This window comes from Leucoraja erinacea, unplaced genomic scaffold, assembly GCF_028641065.1.
Source record: "Leucoraja erinacea ecotype New England unplaced genomic scaffold, Leri_hhj_1 Leri_392S, whole genome shotgun sequence".
NCBI classification, from domain to species: domain Eukaryota; kingdom Metazoa; phylum Chordata; class Chondrichthyes; order Rajiformes; family Rajidae; genus Leucoraja; species Leucoraja erinaceus.
Genome location: NW_026576293.1, coordinates 95,036 through 115,838, shown reverse-complemented (window position 1 = coordinate 115,838; position 20,803 = coordinate 95,036). Strand labels below are relative to the sequence as shown.

Genomic DNA, 20,803 nt, shown 5'->3' with positions numbered 1-20,803 from the left:
AGGGCAGAGAAACAGCGCAAAACCCAGCTAACTCTGCCTGTCTTGCCAGGTGAGCTTACAACCCTTCCTGGACTTGCGGGAATATATGGCCAGCACGGAGAAGCAGCGCTGGTGTCCCGTCAGTCCAGACTGGGCTGTAGTTAACCCGGCGAAACAGGCAGAGTTGAGCTGTATTTAACACTGGATTGAGCCTCCGAAGCCTCGCGCATGTGTGTGTGTGAGTGTGCAGATGCGCGCGTGGCCGCCAAAAAATGGTGTAACCCGTCCCCTCCATGTTTTGATAGCGAGTTCCGCTCTTGGCCAGGATGCAACTCATCCTTGATGATGCTGCTGGCTTTGCCGAGGCACCGTGCGGTGTAGATGGAGTCAATAGAAGGGAGATTGGTTTGTGTGATTGTCTGGGCTGCGTCCACAATTCTCTGCGATTATCTGCGGTCTTGGATGGAGCTGTTTTTCAAACCTCTGCAACTCCCAATGTCCTTTCGAATACAACGGACCTTGACCAACTCGTTCTGACCTCCCTTGGTGTCATTTCTCCCTCTGGATATGTTGCACCAAAGGTTATTTTAAAGTGCCATTTCTAGGTGAAATCTTGATCTGCACATTCCACCAGGAAACATGCTTCCCAATCCCGGGAAGGTGCGGGTGGCCGGGCAGATGCCCGTTGGTCCCGTAAATCAGACATTAGGGTCCTTACAAGAAGAGAGACAAATACTCTGAGGCTAAAGTGAGAATGTCAAATTGTCGCGATGTGATCAACTGCCCATTCATATATTTTCTTTTTTAAAATAAACAGGGTCCAAAAGGTGAAAGAGGGGAGAGAGGAGAGACTGGGCAACCAGGCACCGCTGGGCCACCTGGAACCAAAGGACCCGTTGGAGACGATGGACCCAAAGGCAATCCTGTAAGTAGTCAGCAAATCTGCCTGATTGGTTTATTTCAATTTATTTCAGGGACGGTATATTTAATTCAATCAATAGAATTCAATCAATACCCAGTTTGAGTGTAGAAGCTGGGATGTAATGTTAAAATTGTACAAGGCATTGGAGAGACCAATTCTGGAGTATGGTGTACAATTTTGGTCGCCCAATTATAGGAAGGATGTCAACAAAATAGGGAGAGTACAGAGGAGATTTACTAGAATGTTGCCTGGGTTTCAACAACTAAGTTACAGAGAAAGGTTGAATAAGTTAGGTCTTTATTCTCTGGAGCGCAGAAGGTTAAGGGGAGACTTGATAGAGGTCTTTAAAATGATGAGAGGGATAGACAGAGTTGATGTGGACAAGCTTTTCCCTTTGAGAATAGGGAAGATTCAAACAAGAGGACATGACTTCAGAATTAAGGGACAGAAGTTTAGGGGTAATATGAGGGGGAACATCTTTACTCAGAGAGTGGTAGCTGTGTGGAATGAGCTTCCAGTGGAAGTGGTGGAGGCAGGTTCATTGGTATCATTTAAAAATAAATTGGATAGGCATATGGATGAGAAGGGAATGGAGGGTTATGGTATGAGTGCAGGCAGGTGGGACCAAGGGGAAAAAAGTTGTTCGGCACGGACTTGTAGGGCCGAGATGGCCTGTTTCTGTGCTATAATTGTTATATGGTTATATGGTTATAATACCATTCCAACCCGAAGCATTCAGACATAACCTTTATTCAGAGGGACAGTCAGTGGTCGGAGAACTAGGAAGGGGGAAGGAGATTAATGTCATGTCTGTATACTTTGTTGTCACCTCCCAGCGAACAATGATAGACAATAGACAATAGACAATAGGTGCAGGAGGAGGCCATTCGACCCTTTGAGCCAGCACTGCCATTCAATGTGATCATGGCTGATCATCTCCAATCAGTACCCCGTTCCTGCCTTCTCCCCATATCCCCTGACTCCGCTATTGTTATGAGTCCTATCTAGCTCTCTCTTGAAAGCATCCAGAGAACCGGCCTCCACCGCCCTCCAACAATGATCTATTCTACATTTTCCTTGATCTGCATCCCTTTTGATGTCTCATTTTCACACCTTGCAATTCCTTATCTCGGTGTCTCCTTATCCCCTGACTCTCAGTCTGACGAAGGGCCCCGACCCGAAACGTCATCCATTTCTTCAATCCAGGGATGCTGCCTGACCCCTTGAGTTACTCCAGCATTTTGTGTATATCTTTGGTGTAAACCAGCATAGAAACATAGAAACATAGAAATTAGGTGCAGGAGTAGGCCATTTGGCCCTTCGAGCCTGCACCATTCGCCATTCAATATGATCATGGCTGATCATCCAACTCAGTATCCCGTACCTGCCTTCTCTCTATACCCTCTGATCCCCTTAGCCACAAGGGCCACATCTAACTCCCTCTTAAATATAGCCAATGAACTGGCCTCGACTACCCTCTGTGGCAGAGAGTTCCAGAGATTCACCACTCTCTGTGTGAAAAATGTTCTTCTCATCTCGGTTTTAAAGGATTTCCCCCTTATCCTTAAACTGTGACCCCTTGTCCTGGACTTCCCCAACATCGGGAACAATCTTCCTGCATCTAGCCTGTCCAACCCCTTAAGAATTTTGTAAGTTTCTATAAGATCCCCCTCTCAATCTCCTAAATTCTAGAGAGTATAAACCAAGTCTATCCAGTCTTTCTTCATAAGACAGTCCTGACATCCCAGGAATCAGTCTGGTGAACCGTCTCTGCACTCCCTCTATGGCAATAATGTCCTTCCTCAGATTTGGAGACCAAAACTCCATCTGCATCTGCAGTTACTTCCTCCACACAATCCCTGGTTTGTCTTGCGAGGTTGGGTTGGACAGGGTGGACTTGTACCTCTGGGTCCTCTCCACCAGTAACAACAGCCTTGGGTGAAGGCCAGAGCAATGCTGAGCAATCTGAGCCTCAGAGAGGGCAAAGACCTGACGAATGGAAACCGAATGGTGTTCTTTGTACATATCACGTTTCACTGATCGCCACAACATCATACTTCCAGGTGTCTATCCAGACTCTAAGCTCGTCCACTTTTCTTACAATGCTCCTAGCATTAAAATATGCACATTTAAGAAAACCCCTGTCTCTTATTCTCTGTTTATTTCCTTTTTTTTCTTTCTCCTCTTGTGTCCGAGTGCTTCCCTTTTCTGCTTCCTGCCTCCCATTCTGTCTACTACCTTTCTCTATTTGAGTCCCTCGCCCCAACCATTCTAGTTTAAAGTCTCCCCAGCAGCCTTTGCAAATTTCCCCGCCAGGATATTGGTCCCCCTCGGGTTCAAGTGCAACCCATCCTTTCTGTACAGGTCCCACCTTCCCCAAAATAAGTCCCAATGATCCAGAAACTTGAATCCCTGCCCTCTGCACCAGTCTTTCAGCCACGCATTTATCCTCCACCTCGCTCCATTCCTACTCTCACTGTCGCGTGGCACAGGCAGTAATCCTGAGATTGTTACCTTTTCGGTCCTTTTCCTTAACTCTCCTCCCAACTCCCTAAATCCTCCCTTCAGGACCTCTTCCCTTTTTTTACCTATGTCATTGGTACCTATATGTACCACGACCTCAGGCTCCTCTCCCTCTGATTTAAGGATATCTTGGATGCGTTGAGACACGTCCGAGACCTTGGCACCAGGGAGGCAGACCACCATCCTGGTCTCCCGACTGCGTCCACAGAATCGCCTATCAATAGAGTCCCCAATTACTATTGCCCTCTTTTTTTCCCTACCTTTTGGAGCAACAGGGCCGGTCTCTGTGCTGGAGGCCCGTCCGCTGTCACTACCCCCGGGTAGGCTGTCACCCCCATCCGTACTCAAACAGGAGTACTTATTTGTGAGGTGTACCGACATTGGAGTACTCACTCGTTCCTGCCTCTGCCCCTTGCCCTTCCTTAACGTGACCCACATGTCTCTCTCCCGTGGTTTTGGAGTGACCACCTCCCTATAACTCCCCTCTATGACCTCCTCACTCTCCCTGATCAGAGCGAGGTCATCGAGCTGCTGCTCCAGGATCCTAATACGGTCCCTTAGGAGCCCCATCTCGCTGCACCTGGTGCAGATGTGGACGTCTGGAGGGCCATCCGACACCATGACCTCCCACATCTGACATCCAGAACAGTACACTGCTCTGACTGTCATTCTCCCGCCTTACCCTGGATCCGATACAAGTATAATACGATATCACCCTTCCCGCGCTAGGCAGCATCCAATAACACTGGGCCTGTACTCATTGGAGTTTAGAAAGACGAGGGAGAACCTCAGTGAAACTTACTGAATAGTGAAAGGCCTGGGTAGAGTATATGTGGGGAGGATGTTTGCACTGTTGCGAGAGTCCAGGACCAGAGGCTGTACCACAGAATAAAAGGACGTACCTTTATGCCCCGTGTCCCACTTAGGAAACCTGAACGGAAACCTCTGGAGACTTTGTGCCCCACCCAAGGTTTCCGTGCAGTTCCCGGAGGTTTTTGTAAGTCTCCCTACCTGCTTCCACTACCTGCAACCTCCGGCAACCACCTGCAACCTCCGGGAACCGCACGGAAACCTTGGGTGGGGCGCAAAGTCTTCAGAATATTCCGTTCACGTTTCCTAAGTGGGACAGGGGCATTAGGAAGGAGATGAGGAGGAATTTCTTTAGACAGAGGGTGGTGAAACTATAGAATTCTTTACCATATAATAACCATATAACAATTACAGCACGGAAACAGGCCATCTCGACCCTTCTAGTCCGTGCCGAACACATATTCTCCCCTAGTCCCATATACCTGCGCTCAGACCATAACCTTCCATTCCCTTCCCATCCATATAACTATCCAATTTATTTTTAAATGATAAAAACGAACCTGCCTCCACCACCTTCACTGGAAGCTCATTCCACACCGCTACCACTCTCTGAGTAAAGAAGTTCCCCCTCATGTTACCCCTAAACTTCTGTCCCTTAATTCTGAAGTCATGTCCTCTTGTTTGAATCTTCCCTACTCTCAAAGGGAAAAGCTTGTCCACGTCAACTCTGTCTATCCCTCTCATCATTTTAAAGACCTCTATCAAGTCCCCCCATAACCTTCTGCGCTCCAGAGAATAAAGCCCTAACTTATTCATTAGGTATTTTAAGGCAGGGGTTGATAGATTCTTGATTAGTATGGGCATCAGTGGTTTTGGGGAGAAGGCAGGAGAATGAGGTTGAGAGGGGAAGATAGATTGAATGGCGGAGTGGGTTTGATGGGCCAAATGGCCTAATTATTTTCCTAAAACTGATGAATGTATGAAGATGACGGTGCTGTTTTGCTAACCTGCTCATTGTTCTTCTCATTCCCTAGGGTCCGGTTGGGTTTCCCGGCGATCCTGGTCCTGCTGGTGAAGTTGGTCCACGTGTAAGTATCAGCGGCCTTTACAAAACCTGCCTCCTGCTACTGTTTACCGCAACATTGTTAGCCTTTCCCTTGCCTTCTGAGCATCACAAGGATCATCATTCACGGCTCAGCTCTGCACAGGGAGCTTCCGAGCATGGTGCTCCCATACGGAACACCCTGGATTTTGGATCCCATACGAAACATGGATTTGTGCCTGGATGGTCATGTTTGACTAATCTTCTTGAATTTTCTGAAGAGGTTACTAGGGAAATTGACGAGGGTAAAGCAGTGGATGTTGTCTATAAGGACTTTAGTAAGGCCTTTGACAAGGTTCCTCATGGAAGGTTGGTTAAGAAGGTTCAACTGTTGGGTATTAATGCAGGAATAGCAAGATGGATTCAACAGTGGCTGAATGGGAGAAGCCAGAGGGTAATGGTGGATGGCTGTTTGTCAGGTTGGAGGCAGGTGACTAGTGGGGTGCCTCAGGGATCTGTGTTGGGTCCACTGTTGTTTGTCATGTACATCAATGATCTGGATGAAGGTGTGGTAAATTGGATTAGTAAGTATGAAGATGATACCAAGATAGGGGGTGTTGTGGATAATGAAGAGGATTTCCAAAGTCTACAGAGTGATTTAGGGGCCAGTTGGAAGAGTGGGCTGAAAGATGGCAGATGGAGTTTAATGCTGATAAATGTGAGGTGCTACACCTTGGCAGGACAAATCAAAATAGGACGTACATGGTAAATGGTAGGGAATTGAAGAATACAGTTGAACAGAGGGATCTGGGTATAACCGTGCATAGTTCCTTGAAGGTGGAATCTCATGTAGATAGGGTGGTAAAGAAAGCTTTTGGTGTGCTGGCCTTTATAAATCAGAGCATTGAGTATAGAAGCTGGGATGTAATGTTAAAATTGTACAAGGCATTGGTGAGGCCAAACCTGGAGTATGGTGTACAATTTTGGTCGCCCAATTATAGGAAGGATGTCAACAAAATAGAGAGAGTACAGATGAGATTTACTAGAATGTTGCCTGGGTTTCAGCAACTAAGTTACAGAGAAAGGTTGAACAAGTTAGGGCTTTATTCTTTGGAGCGCAGAAGGTTAAGGGGTGACTTGATAGAGGTCTTTAAAATGATGAGAGGGATAGACAGAGTTGATGTGGATAAGCTTTTTTCCCACTGAGAGTAGGGAAGATTCAAACAAGAGGACATGACTTCAGAATTAAGGGACAGAAGTTTAGGGGTAATATGAGGGGGAACTTCTCTACTCAGAGAGTGGTAGCGGTGTGGAATGAGCTTCCAGTGGAAGTGGTGGAGGCAGGTTCATTGGTATCATTTAAAAATAAATTGGATAGGCATATGGATGAGAAGGGAATGGAGGGTTATGGTATGAGTGCAGGCAGGTGGGACTAAGGGGAAAAAAGTTGTTCGGCACGGACTTGTAGGGTCGAGATGGCCTGTTTCCGTGCTGTAATTGTTATATGGTTATTATATGGTTATATGGAAGTTCAAGCTATTTGTGATGAAGAAATGGCTACACATGCAGCTTAGTTTAGTTTATTGTCACATGTACTGAGGAACATGGAAAAGCTTTTTGTTGCAGGCAATCCACTTTAGACTGTAGACTTTCGATCTACAGCATGGAAACAGGCCACTCGGCCCATCAAATCCATGCCGAACAGCCATCACCCCAGACAGTAACACTATCATATAATAACCATATAACAATTACTGCACGGAAACAGGTCATCTCGACCCTTCTAGTCCGTGCCGAACACATATTCTCCCCTAGTCCCATATACCTGCGCTCAGACCATAACCCTCCATTCCCTTCCCGTCCATATAACTATCCAATTTATTTTTAAATGATAAAAACGAACCTGCCTCCACCACCTTCACTGAAAGCTCATTCCACACAGCTACCACTCTCTGAGTAAAGAAGTTCCCCCTCATGTTACCCCTAAATTTCAGTCCCTTAATTCTGAAGTCATGTCCCCTTGTTTGAATCTTCCCTACTCTCAGTGGGAAAAGCTTTTCCACATCAACTCTGTCTATCCCTCTCATCATTTTAAAGACCTCTATCAAGTCCCCCCTTAACCTTCTGCGCTCCAAAGAATAAAGCCCTAACTTGTTCAACCTTTCTCTGTAACTTAGTTGCTGAAACCCAGGCAACATTCTAGTAAATCTCATCTGTACTCTCTCTATTTTGTTGACATCCTTCCTATAATTGGGCGACCAAAATTGTACACCATACTCCAGGTTTGGTCTCACCAGTGCCTTGTACAATTTTAACATTACATCCCAGCTTCTATACTCAATGCTCTGATTTATAAAGGCTAGCATACCAAAAGCTTTCTTTACCACCCTATCTATATGAGATTCCACCTTCAAGGAACTATGCACGGTTATTCCCAGATCCCTCTGTTCAACTGCATTACTTCAATTCCCTACCATTTACCATGTACGTCCTATTTTGATTTGTCCTGCCAAGTTGTAGCACCTCACATTTATCAGCATTAAACTCCATCTGCCATCTTTCAGCCCATTTTTCCAAATGGCCTAAATCACTCTGTAGACTTTGGAAATCCTCTTCATTATCCACAACACCCCCTATCCTGGTATCATCTGCATACTTACTAATCCAATTTACCACACCTTCATCCAGATCATTGATGTACATGACAAACAACAAAGGATCCAACACAGATCCCTGTCACCTGCCCCACTAGTCACCTGCCTCCAACCCGATAAACAGCCATCCACCATTACCCTCTGGCTTCTCCCATTCAGCCACTGTTGAATCCATCTTGCTAATCCGGCATTTATACCCAACAGTTTAACCTTCTTAACCAACCTTCCATGAGGAACCTTGTCAAAGGCCTTACTAATGTCCATATAGACAACATCCACTGCTTTACCCTCGTCAATTTCCCTAGTAACCTCTTCAAAAAATTCAAGAAGATTAGTCAAACATGACCTTCCAGGCCAAATCCATGTTGACTGTTCCTAATCAGACCCTGTTTATCCAGATGCTTATATATATTAGACTTTATCCAACTCTCTCTTGAATACATCTAGTGAACTGGCCTCCACTGCTTTTTGTGGCAGAGAATTCCACGGATTCACAACTCTCTGGGTGAAAACATTTTTCCTCATCTCAGTCCTAACTGTCCTCACCCTTTTCTTAAACCATGACCCCTGGTTCTGGACTCCCCCAACAACGGAACCATTTTTCTTGCATCTGGCCTCTCCAATCCCTTAAGAATTTTATATGTTTCTATAAGATCCCCATTATTCATTTTTAAACTAACTATTTTTGTATTTTCTCCTCCCTTGTTTTAGGGTCACGATGGTGCCAAAGGTGATCGAGGAGAAGATGGAGAACAAGGGCAAGCTGTAAGTGGCGGTGGAAGGGGTGTTGGGTTCCTATTGGGTTAGGGTTGCCTTGTTCAATGACTGACCTCCCTCTCTCCCTCTTTTGTCTGACTACGCAGGGATCTCCCGGCCCTACTGGTGAAGTGGGTCCACCAGGTCCTCCTGGGAAGAGGGTAAGTGCGCAACTTCATTCATGGACTGAGTCTGGGAGCTGTGGCTCGTGTGAAACTGGGGACGGGAGCAGTGTGGGATGGTGCACGGTGCACATCAGTACATGGGCCGTAACCAGGCAGGTTATGAGATCAAGATTATCAAACAATTGGACATTGCAATCAATATTTACAAGCAATGAAAAGAACATAAAGCAAATTTCCAATGTCCAACTCTGTGTCTGTACAAGCTCGAAAAGGAGTGAGAAGAATAATCTATATATATATAAAAGTCTGTGGCTGCCGCCTGCCGTCCGGCTGCCAGCTGCCTTTCTTCCTTTTGATTCGCTGCTCCTTCCTGTCAGCTTCCAACACACTTCGAACCAAAGTTGCAAGACAGGAACACTGAACTTTTCACTGCTGCAGCAGGCAGGGGAGGTGCAATTGAGGGAGGCAGGGCAGTGCTGGAAACTTACATTTGGCAATGGCTTCAGTTCCATTGGAGGAGACGGGTGCATGGTGGAATATTGGGTTGGGGGAATCACACCATTGGGGGAACAGACCCAACGGGTCTGCACTTGGTCCAGTAACTTATTAAATCTCACCCCTTTTCCCCAACACTTCTACCATATTTAAAAATCAATTAATTAATAATAATAATACTACCCCAGGCAATTTCCCATAATACCTACAGACATATATATACATACAACTATTATACACATACAAACTTCATATATGAAGTAACCAAACATAAGTAAACAATTGTAAAGCAATAGACAAACATTAAACCCCCACTTGTCAACCATCCCCTCCATCCCGATACCCCATGAAAATTATTTTTTTATATATCATTTTAAAATGATTCATGTTTGTACATTGCTTTAATTCCTCGTTCAATTTGTTCCACACACCTACTCCACAAACCGAAATACAAAAGGTTTTTCTAGTCGTACAGACTCTTTGTTTCTTAAAATTAAATATTCCTCTTAAATTGTAACCCCCCACACGCTCGTTAAATAATTTTTGAATGTTTCCAGGTAAATTTTCATTTTTGGCCCTAGACAGTATCTGAGCTGTTTTGAACGTAACCAAATCTTCTAATTTTAATAATTTTGACTCTAAAAATAATGGATTGGTATGACCCAGATACTTGGCATTATGTATAATACGAATTGCTCTTTTTTAATAATAATAATAACTTTATTTATAAAGCATTTTTAGACAACATCAGTTACCACAAAGTGCTGTACATGGGAAGTCAACAAAAAGTTATTACAAACTACTAAAACCATTAAGACGACAGGACTATAAAAACAGTAAAAATTAAAAGACATTAAAAGCACTAAAACAGGAACAAAGTCTCAGCCAGTGTCGAAAGCCAGTGAATAAAAGTGAGTTTTTAGGGAGGATTTAAAGATGGACAGTGAAGGGGTCTGTCTGATGTGCAACGGCAAGGTGTTCCAGAGTGCCGGGGCAGCAACAGAAAAGGCTCTATCCCCTCTGAGCTTCCGCTTAGACCTTGGTACCTCAAGGAGCAGCTGATCCGCTGACCTGAGGCACCGGGCAGGAGCGTATAGGTAGAGCAGCTCAGAGAGGTAAGGCGGGGAGAGGCCATTCAATGATTTAAAAACAAATAAAAGAATTTTAAAATGAACTCGAAAGTGCACTGGGAGCCAGTGAAGGGAGGCCAAAATTGGCGTAATGTGCTCCCTCTTTCGAGTTCCGGTTAAAAGGCGAGCGGCAGCATTTTGGACCAACTGGATCATGGTTAATGAGTGTATCGAATTTTTATAGTTATTTGTTATAGTTATAATAAAGTATCAATCAATCTATCAACTCTCAAGAGAGAGTTAGACTTAGCTCGTGGGGGTAATGGAATCAAGGGATATGGGGAAAACGCAGGAACGGGGCACTGATTACGGATGATCAGCCATGATCATATTGGATGGCGGTGCTGGCTCGAAGGGCCTGAAGGCCTGCCTACCCCTGCACCTATTATTCTGAGTTTCCACTTCAGCACCATTGTACAAACTGGTTCAGCTGCAAGTGGGAATGTGGAGTGCTGTATTGATCCACCATTGCAAGACCATTACTGGGTCAACACTCTATCCTCAGAAGGTCAGGACTGGGGAGGTGTCGTGAGTCTCCCATCTGCAGATTTAACATCTCGTTCTCTCCGTTGTCCTCTCACAGGGTCCAGCTGGAACACGAGGTCCCGAGGGGCGAGAGGGAGAGAAAGGCAAGAAGGTAAAGAGTTTGGTTTACGATGTGATGCGACGTGAGATAACTTTATTCATCCCAGCAGGGAAATTTACTTCAAAGGTTCCATATAACCATATAACCATATAACAAGAATCTGAATCTGAATTACAGCACGGAAACAGGCCATCTCGGCCCTACAAGTCCGTGCCGAACAACTTTTTTTCCCTTAGTCCCACCTGCCTGCACTCATACCATAACCCTCCATTCCCTTCTCATCCATATGCCTATCCAATTTATTTTTAAATGATACCAACGAACCTGCCTCCACCACTTCCACTGGAAGCTCATTCCACACCTCTGAGTAAAGAAGTTTCCCCTCGTGTTACCCCTAAACTTCTGTCCCTTAATTCTGAAGTCATGTCCCCTTGTTTGAATCTTCCCTATTCTCAAAGGGAAAAGCTTGTCCACATCAACTCTGTCTATCCCTCTCATCATCTAAAAGACCTCTATCAAGTCCCCCCTTAACCTTCTGTGCTCCAGAGAATAAAGACCTAACTTATTCAACCTATCTCTGTAACTTAGTTATTGAAACCCAGGCAACATTCTAGTAAATCTCCTCTGTACTCTCTCTATTTTGTTGACATCCTTCCTATAATTGGGCGACCAAAATTGTACACCATACTCGAGATTTGGTCTCACCAATGCCTTGTACAATTTTAACATTACATCCCAGCTTCTATACTCATATAGACCCTTCCCACCCTGGACACAACCTGTTCCACCTGCTGCCCTCTGGCAGATGGTACAGGTCTTTCAAAACTCGCACAAACAGACTCAGAGACAGCTTCGACCCCATAGCCATATTCTGTTGCTGGTCCTGATTTTTGTTCTGGCTTTTCCTTACTCCAACCCCCCCCCCCCCCCCCCCTCCCGCCTCCCCCCCCCCCCAACTACTACGTGAACTTAACAATGCATGCCATTAAATACGAAATAACACTCTCACATTCAAACTGAATGGCTCGACCTCAGCTGCTATTGTTATTTATCTGTAATTTTAAAAAAAAATGTATATGTATGTATTTTTACCTTATCTTATATGTTTAAAATTGCTCTTGTGAATCACACCGTGCTGGAATTGTTATATGGTTATATGGTCCTTCAGGAGAATTAGGGACTGAAGTTTAGGGGTAACATGAGGGGGAACTTCTTTACTCAGAGAGTGGTAACTGTGTGGAATGAGCTTCCAGTGAAGGTGGTGGAGGCAGGTTCGTTTTTATCATTTAAAAATAAATTGGATAGTTATATGGATGGGAAGGGAATGGAGGGTTATGGTCTGAGCGCTGGTATATGGGACTAGGGGAGATTATGTGTTCGGCACGGACTAGAAGGGTCGAGATGGCCTGTTTCCGTGCTGTAAATTGTTATATGGTTATATGGTTACATGATGTTGGCTGCCCTGCCAAGGCAGCGAGAGCTGAAGATGTCCTTCAGGGAGGGCAGTGGGCAGCCAGTGATTTTTTGTGCGGTGTTGACGACCCTTTGAAGGGCTCTCCTGTCCGCTGCAGAGCAGCTGGCATACCATGTGGTTATACAGTACGCCAGCACACTCTCGATGGAGCAGCGGTAGAAGAAGCTGGTCGTGAACCTGGACGTTACGGTTTTCAGGCTCCTGCACCTTCTTCCCCATGGCGGGAGTGACGAGCAGCTTTACTCGCTGCGCCACTGTGCCACCCCTGTTGACCTGCTACTCCTTCTTTATTCCAGGGAGAAGCCGGAGCAGTCGGACCTCACGGGAAGACCGGAGCAGTTGGGCCCCAGGGTCCCGGAGGCAAGCAAGGTCCCGATGGTCTCCGCGGAATTCCCGGAGCGGTGGTAAGTCTAGCAATGTTACAAAATGTTGAGATTTATAAAATCAAGTCTGCAATTTAACCCATCGGATAAAGCATAAAAAGAAGTTTAATTTGACACCTAATTCACTTTCATATCTCAAGTATTTAAAAAGTTATGGACATTTTCATACTCGGAAATTAGCATCTTGTTCCCTATTGATTTTCTATGGACATAACAAAAAAGCTGTGATCATGGACAGTCAAAAGCCCATAACCTTCTTAAAAATTAAGAGAACTGAATGAAATTTTCAGTTATCGTAGATTGAACCATTCTGAAACAAATATAAAATAATCTTACTTGGATGACCTGAAATTAAAACATATAATTAGTTAGTTACCCAAGTGTAGCTAATTTCAAACTTCAATTACTAGATCTAAACATCTATCCATTTCTTAATAAATGATTAACATTTTTAAATAGCCCAAGTGTCCAAATAATATTCATAAATAATTCACAATAAAACATGATTTTGAAATCTCATTTACATTAATTTATAGGCCAAATGGAAGGAATTTAGTGTTCAATTGCTGTAAATTAAAGTCCATTTTAAATCAGCTTTCCAGTGGGTTCCTGTGAACGCGCTGGTTTAGAACGTTCACATTGCGGTAGATTTGTGCCCTCAAATGCCCAGAAAAATACTGCGGGATATAAAGAGCCCAAAATGAGCTACTCGCTATAGTAAACTTTGTATAAAGGTGTCTTAAGAAGCCCTTTTTAATGTAAAAATAAGGTACATACCTTTAATGGTTTGCTTTATAAAACCCTGGGGCTGCGTGAGGTCGCGGGTTTAGAGAGTGATTTTTAAAATTACTATAACTATAATACAAGGCCATAAAAACTAATATTACCTTTTGCGACGGGGTCTTTCAGCGATTTTTCGTTAATGATTTACTAGGCTGAACATTTTCGATTACAACAGCCTAGTAAAAATCGCGTTTTAAACCCGCCCCCTCTAAACAGCGTCAAAATCACACACACGGGGTGGGGCAGATTTTCAACGACGATTCAGGTAGGTTTTGCAACATACCTAGTAAGTCCAGTGGGAACACAGAGAGAGTACAGAGGAGATTTACTAGAATGTTGCCTGGGTTTCAACAACTAAGTTACAGAGATAGGTTGAATAAGTTAGGGTCTTTATTCTCTGGAGCGCAGAAGGTTAAGGGGGGACTTGATAGAGGTCTTTAAAATGATGAGAGGGATAGACAGAGTTGATGTGGACAAGCTTTTCCTTTTGAGAATAGGGAAGATTCAAACAAGAGGACATGACTTCAGAATTAAGGGACAGAAGTTTAGGGGTAATATGAGGGGGAACTTCTTTATTCAGAGAGTGGTAGCGGTGTGGAATGAGCTTCCAGTGGAAGTGGTGGAGGCAGGTTCGTTGGTATCATTTAAAAATAAATTGGATAGGCATATGGATGAGAAGGGAATGGAGGGTTATGGTATGAGTGCAGGCAGGTGGGACTAAGGGAAAAAAAAGTTGTTCGGCACGGACTTGTAGGGCCGAGATGGCCTGTTTCCGTGTTGTAATTGTTATATGGTTTATATGGTTAATATTACCCAAGCCAATTAACCTAGAAACCTGTGTGGGAGGTTCCATAGCACCCGGAGAAAATCCACGCACTCTCAGGGAGAACGAACAAACTCCGTACAGACAGCACCAGAGGTCAAGATCGTGTCAAGGTCCCTGGCGCTGTGAGGCAGCAACTCTACCGCTGCACCACCATGCTGCCTGTCTTCCTTTACAGATTCTTGATTAGAACTGGTGACAGGGGTTATGGGGAGAGGGCAGGAGAATGGGGTTGAGAGGGAAAGATAGATCAGCCATGATCGAATGGGCCGAATGGCCTAATTCTGCTCCTATAACATCTGAACTTTCTCTGAAGATCAATGTTAACATAGAACAAGCCTTTAACTGTGTGTTAACACTGTATGTTAATATAGAACAGGACAACACAGTCAACAGGCCCTTCAGCCATGCTGAACATGGTGCCGTTAAACTAATCTTCCCTACCTGCATGTGATCCATATCCCTCCATTCCCTGCATATCCATGTACCTATCCAAAAGTCTCTTAAATGCCACTATGATATGAGCCTCCATCACCACCCATGGCAGTGTCTTCCATATATCCACCACCCTACAGACCATAGATTGAAGGTGAGGGGGGGGAGAGGATTTACTAGATCCCATAGGGAATCTTGTTTACACAAAGGGTGGTGGTCATATGGAACGAGCTGCTGGAGGAGGTCGTTGAGGTAGGTGCTACCATAATGTTCCTGGATAGGATAGGTTTAGAGCGATATGGACCAAGCGCAGGTAGCTGGGACTGGTGTAAATGGGGCATGCTGGTCAGAATGTGCACAGTTCCCTGAAAGTGGAATCTCATGTAGATAGGGTGGTAAAGAAAGCTTTTGGTGTGCTGGCCTTTATAAATCAGAGCATTGAGTATAGAAGTTGGGATGTAATGTTAAAATTGTACAAGGCATTGGTGAGACCAAATCTGGAGTATGGTGTACAATTTTGGTCGCCCAATTATAGAAGGATGTCAACAAAATAGAGAGAGTACAGAGGAGAATTACTAGAATGTTGCCTGGGTTTCAGCGACTAAGTTACAGAGAAAGGTTGAATAAGTTAGGTCTTTATTCTCTGGAGCGCAGAAGGTTAAGGGGGGACTTGATAGAGGTTTTTAAAATGATGAGAGGGATGGACAGAGTTGACGTGGACAAGCTTTTCCCACTGAGAGTAGGGAAGAGTCAAACAAGGGGACATGACTTGAGAATTAAGGGACTGAAGTTTAGGGGTAACATGAGGGGGAACTTCTTTACTCAGAGAGTGGTGGCTGTGTGGAATGAGCTTCCAGTGAAGGTGGTGGAGGCAGGTTCGTTTTTATCATTTAAAAATAAATTGGATAGTTATATGGACGGGAAGGGAATGGAAGGTTATGGTCTGAGCGCAGGTATATGGGACTAGGGGAGAATATGTGTTCGGCACGGACTAGAAGGGTCGAGATGGCCTGTTTCCGTGCTGTAATTGTTATATGGTTATATGGTTATACAGACCATAGATTGAAGGTGAGTGGGGGGAGGATTTACTAGATCCCAAAGGGAATCTTGTTTACACAAAGAGTGGTGAACATATGGAACGAGCTGCTGGAGGAGGTCGTTGAGGTAGGTGCTACCATAATGTCAAGATATATTTGGACAGGTACCTGGATAGGATAGGTTTAGAATAGAATAGAATAGAATAGTTTCTTTATTGTCATTGTAACATGAACCATGTACAACGAAATTTAAAAATGTCAGTCAGTCAGTGCACCATTCAAACATTTCTAAAAGCTAACGATACATACAAGATAAAATATTAAAGATAAACAACTAAAATAAATATCACGAAAATAGCACACATAAACACCCAACCCTCCATCCTTCTGTCGATTTCACAGTGTACCACAGTCCCTTAGTATGTATCGCCCCTGCGTTCCTTGGCGGCTACATTTAGTGCTTTTATAGCAGTGGGGTAAAAACTGTTTTTTAGTCTGTTCGTCCTTGTCCTTGTAGATCTGTACCGTCTGCCTGACGGCAACAGTTCAAACAGGGTGTGTCCGGGGTGGGAAATGTCCTTTATGATACTCTGGGATTTTTTGGTGCAGCGGGAACTGTGTAAGTCCTCCAAGGTAAGGAGAGGGCAGCCGACGACAATCCTCTGGGCGTTGTCAATGTGAGATATGGGCCAAGCGCAGGTAGCTGGGACTGGTGTAAATGGGGCACGCTGGTCAGAATGGGAAAGATGGGCCAGTTTTTGTGCTGTATGACTTAATGAATGCCGACCCAGAGCCATCAAACACTCCTCATATGTTAACCCAATCTTACCGCACATTAATATGTTAACCCAGTCATACCGTGTTGTGTGTAGTGATCTCCTGATGTTGACGCTGTCTTCTCTCCCTCTCTCTCTCTCTTACAGGGTGAACAAGGAACCCCTGGAGTTCCAGGACAAGTCGGCCCACCTGGCCCAATGGTAGGTGCAACTTTTCTTTTTTTTTTTTTTGTGAAAAAAGTTCTTCTCATCTCGGTTTTAAAGGATTTCCCCCTTATCCTTAAGCTGTGACCCCTTGTCCTGGACTTCCCCAACATCAGGAACAATCTTCCTGCATCTAGCCTGTCCAACCCCTTAAGAATTTTGTAAGTTTCTATAAGATCCCCTCTCAATCTCCTAAATTCTAGAGAGTATAAACCAAGTCTATCCGGTCTTTCTTCATAAGACAGTCCTGACATCCCAGGAATCAGTCTGGTGAACCTTCTCTGCACTCCCTCTATGGCAATAATTCCCTTCCTCAGATTTGGAGACCAAAACTGTACGCAATACTCCAGGTGTGGTCTCACCAAGACCCTGTACAACTGCAGTAGAACCTCCCTGCTCCTATACTCAAATCCTTCTTGCTATGAAAGCCAACACACCATTCGCTTTCTTTACTGCCTGCTGCACCTGCATGCCTACCTTCAATGACTGGTGTACCATGACACCCAGGTCTCGCTGCATCTCCCCCTTTCCCAATCTGCCACCATTTAGATAATAGTCTGCTTTCCCGTTTTTGCCACCAAAATGGATAACCTCACATTTATCCCATGATGTGCTGGTTCTACGGTTTGGCTGGAGAAGGGTTAAAGCCTTCAGTGAGAGTTGTGTACTGTGCATGCCCACCTATTCTAATGTCGCTGCGCTGGGCTCTGCTCTTACAATGTTAATCCTTTATTCTTTACTCCTCTGTCTATAGGGTCCCCCTGGTTTGCCTGGATTGAAGGGAGATGGCGGATCCAAGGGAGAGAAGGTAAGACTTACGATATACGATATAATATGATAAAACTGTACTCATCCCAGGAGGGAGCTTGGTCTGCCAACAGTCATTAAAACGGAAAATAGGTGCAGGAGTAGGCCATTCGGCCCTTTGAGCCAACACCGCCATTCAATATGATTATGGCTGATCATCCAGAATCAGTACCCTGTTCCTGCTTTCTCCCCATATCCCTAGATTCCGTTAACCCTGAGATCGAAATCTAACTACCTCTCAAAAACATCCAGTGAATTGGTCTCCACTGCCATCTGTGGCAGAGAATTCCACAGATTCACAGCTGAAAAATTTCCCCATCTAAATAGAAACATAGAAACATAGAAATTAGGTGCAGGAGTAGAGGCCATTCGGCCCTTCGAGCCTGCACCATTCGCCATTCAATATGATCATGGCTGATCATCCAACTCAGTATCCCGTACCTGCCTTCTCTCCATACCCCCTGATCCCTTTAGCCACAAGGGCCACATCTAACTCCCACTTAAATATAGCCAATTAACTGGCCTCGACTACCCTCTGTGGCAGAGAGTTCCAGAGATTCACCACTCTCTGTGTGAAAAAAGTTCTTCTCATCTCGGTTTTAAAGGATTTCCCCCTTATCCTTAAGCTGTGACCCCTTGTCCTGGACTTCCCCAACATCGGGAGCAATCTTCCTGCATCTAGCCTGTCCAACCCCTTCAGAATTTTGTAAGTTTCCATAAGATCCCATCTCAATCTCCTAAATTCTAGAGAGTATAAACCAAGTCTATCCAGTCTTTCTTCATAAGACAGTCCTCTCTGTGTGAAAAAAGTTCTTCTCATCTCGGTTTTAAATGGCCCAGACCTTATACATAAACTGTGACCCCTAGTTCTGGACAACCCCGACATTTTTCCTGCATCTAGCCTGTCCATTCCCTTAAGAATTTTATATGTTTCTATAAGATCCCCCCTCGCACCTTTCTAAATTCCAGTGAATATAAGGTCTGTTGATCCATTCTTTCATCATATGACAGTCCCACCATCTGGCTAACCCGGGACCACAGCAAGATACATGAAACATGAAATTAAAGGGAGGAGTGGAAAGCCCAGGATTGGGGATATGCAAAGACTTCCCAAGGTTTAGTTTACAGATACAGCGTGGACACAGGCCCTTCGGCCCACCGAGTCCGCACCGACCCGTGATCACCACACTATCCTTCACACACTAGGGGCACTATTTTAAAAACAGTTACACCAAGGCAATTAATGAACAAACCTGCACGTCTTTGGAGTCTTTGAGGAAACCGAAGATCCCGGAGAAAACCCATGCGGTCATGGGGAGAACATCCAAGTCAAGTCAAGTCAAGTTTATTTGTCACATACACATACGAGATGTGCAGTGAAATGAAAGTGGCAATGCTCGCAGACTTTTGTGCAAAAGACAAACAACAAAACAACCAAACAAATTATAAACACAATCATAACACACATATTCTTTTACATAATAATAAATAATGGAAGGAAAATACGTTCAGTAGAGTTAGTCCCTGGTGAGATAGGCGTTACAGTCCGAATTGCCTCTGGGAAGAAACTCCTTCTCATCCTCTCCGTTCTCACCGCATGGCAACAGAGGCGTTTGCCTGACCGTAGCAGCTGGAACAGTCCGTTGCAGGGGTGGAAGGGGTCTCTCATGATTTTGTTTGCTCTGGAGTTGCACCTCCTGTTGTATAGTTCCTGCAGGGGGGTGAGTGAAGTTCCCATAGTGCGTTCGGCCGAACGCACTACTCTCTGCAGAGCCTTCTTGTCCTTGGCAGAGCAATTCCCAAACCAGATGGTAATGTTCCCGGACAAGATGCTTTCCACCGCCGCTGCGTAGAAGCACTGGAGGATCCTCGGAGACACTCTGAATTTCCTCAATTGCCTGAGGTGGTAAAGGCGCTGCCTTGCCTTACTCACGAGTGCTGAGGCGTGTGATGCCCATGTCATATCCTCAGAGATGTGGACTCCCAGATATTTAAAACAGTTCACCCTATCCACAGGATCCCCATTTATCCTCAATGGAGTGTACGTCCTCGGATGATGTGCCCTCCTAAAGTCCATGATCAGCTCCTTCGTTTTTTTGATGTTCAAGAGGAGGCTGTTATCCTGGCACCAGAGTGCTAGACCAGCCACCTCCTCCCGGTAGGCCTTCTCATCGTTGTCTGAGATCAGGCCCACGACCACAGTGTCATCAGCAAACTTAATTATTGAGTTGGTGTACCAAACGCTGTACCAACAAGCACCCATAGTAAGGATCGAATCACAAGACCATAACATATAGGAGTAGAATCAGTAGCAATGTTACAAAATTTTGAGATTTAAAAAATCAAGTCTGCAATTTATCCCATCAGATAAAGCATAAAAATAAGTTTAATTTGACACATAATTCACTTTCATATCTCAAGTAATAATAAAGTTATGGCCATTTTCATACTCGGAAATTAGCATCTTGTTCCCTATTGATTTTCTATGGACATAACAAAAAAGCTGTGATCATGGACAGTCAAAAGCCCATAACCTTCTTAAAAATTAAGAGAACTGAATGAAATTTTCAGTTATCATAGATTGAAGCATTCTGAAACAAATATAAAATAATCTAACTTTGATGACCTGAAATTAAAGCATATAATTAGTTAGTTACCCAATTGTAGCTAATTTCAAACTTCAATTACTAGATCTAAACATCTATCAATTTCTTAATAAATGATTAACATTTTTAAATAGCCTAAGTGTCCAAATAATATTCACAAATAATTCACAATAAAACATGATTTTTAAATCTCATTTACATTAATTTATAGGCCAAATGGAAGGAATTTAGTGTTCAATTGCTGTAAATTAAAGTCCATTTTAAATCAGCTTTCTAGTGGGTTCCTGTGAACGCGCTGGTTTAGAACGTTCACATTGCGCTGGATTTGTGCCCCCAAATGCCCAGAAAAATACTGCGGGATATAAAGAGCCCAAAATGAACTATTCGCTATAGAAAACTTTATATTACATGGTTCTTAAGAAGCCCCTTTTAATGTAAAAATAAGGTACATAC

General features: G+C 44.3%; 1 protein-coding gene across 1 annotated transcript in view; it reads left to right on the top strand.

Moving 5' to 3' along the window:
• Nucleotides 1–618: 618 nt before the first annotated feature.
• The window catches only part of LOC129693695 (collagen alpha-1(V) chain-like), a 39,287-nt gene continuing 19,102 nt past the window's right edge, over nt 619–20,803 (top strand). The window contains exons 1-9 of the mRNA XM_055630479.1: nt 619–672; nt 797–904; nt 5,269–5,322; nt 8,642–8,695; nt 8,794–8,847; nt 11,020–11,073; nt 12,793–12,900; nt 16,881–16,934; nt 17,692–17,745. Of these exons, the coding sequence (XP_055486454.1) occupies nt 619–672; nt 797–904; nt 5,269–5,322; nt 8,642–8,695; nt 8,794–8,847; nt 11,020–11,073; nt 12,793–12,900; nt 16,881–16,934; nt 17,692–17,745 (594 nt within the window). The remainder of the gene's footprint in view (nt 673–796; nt 905–5,268; nt 5,323–8,641; nt 8,696–8,793; nt 8,848–11,019; nt 11,074–12,792; nt 12,901–16,880; nt 16,935–17,691; nt 17,746–20,803) is intronic.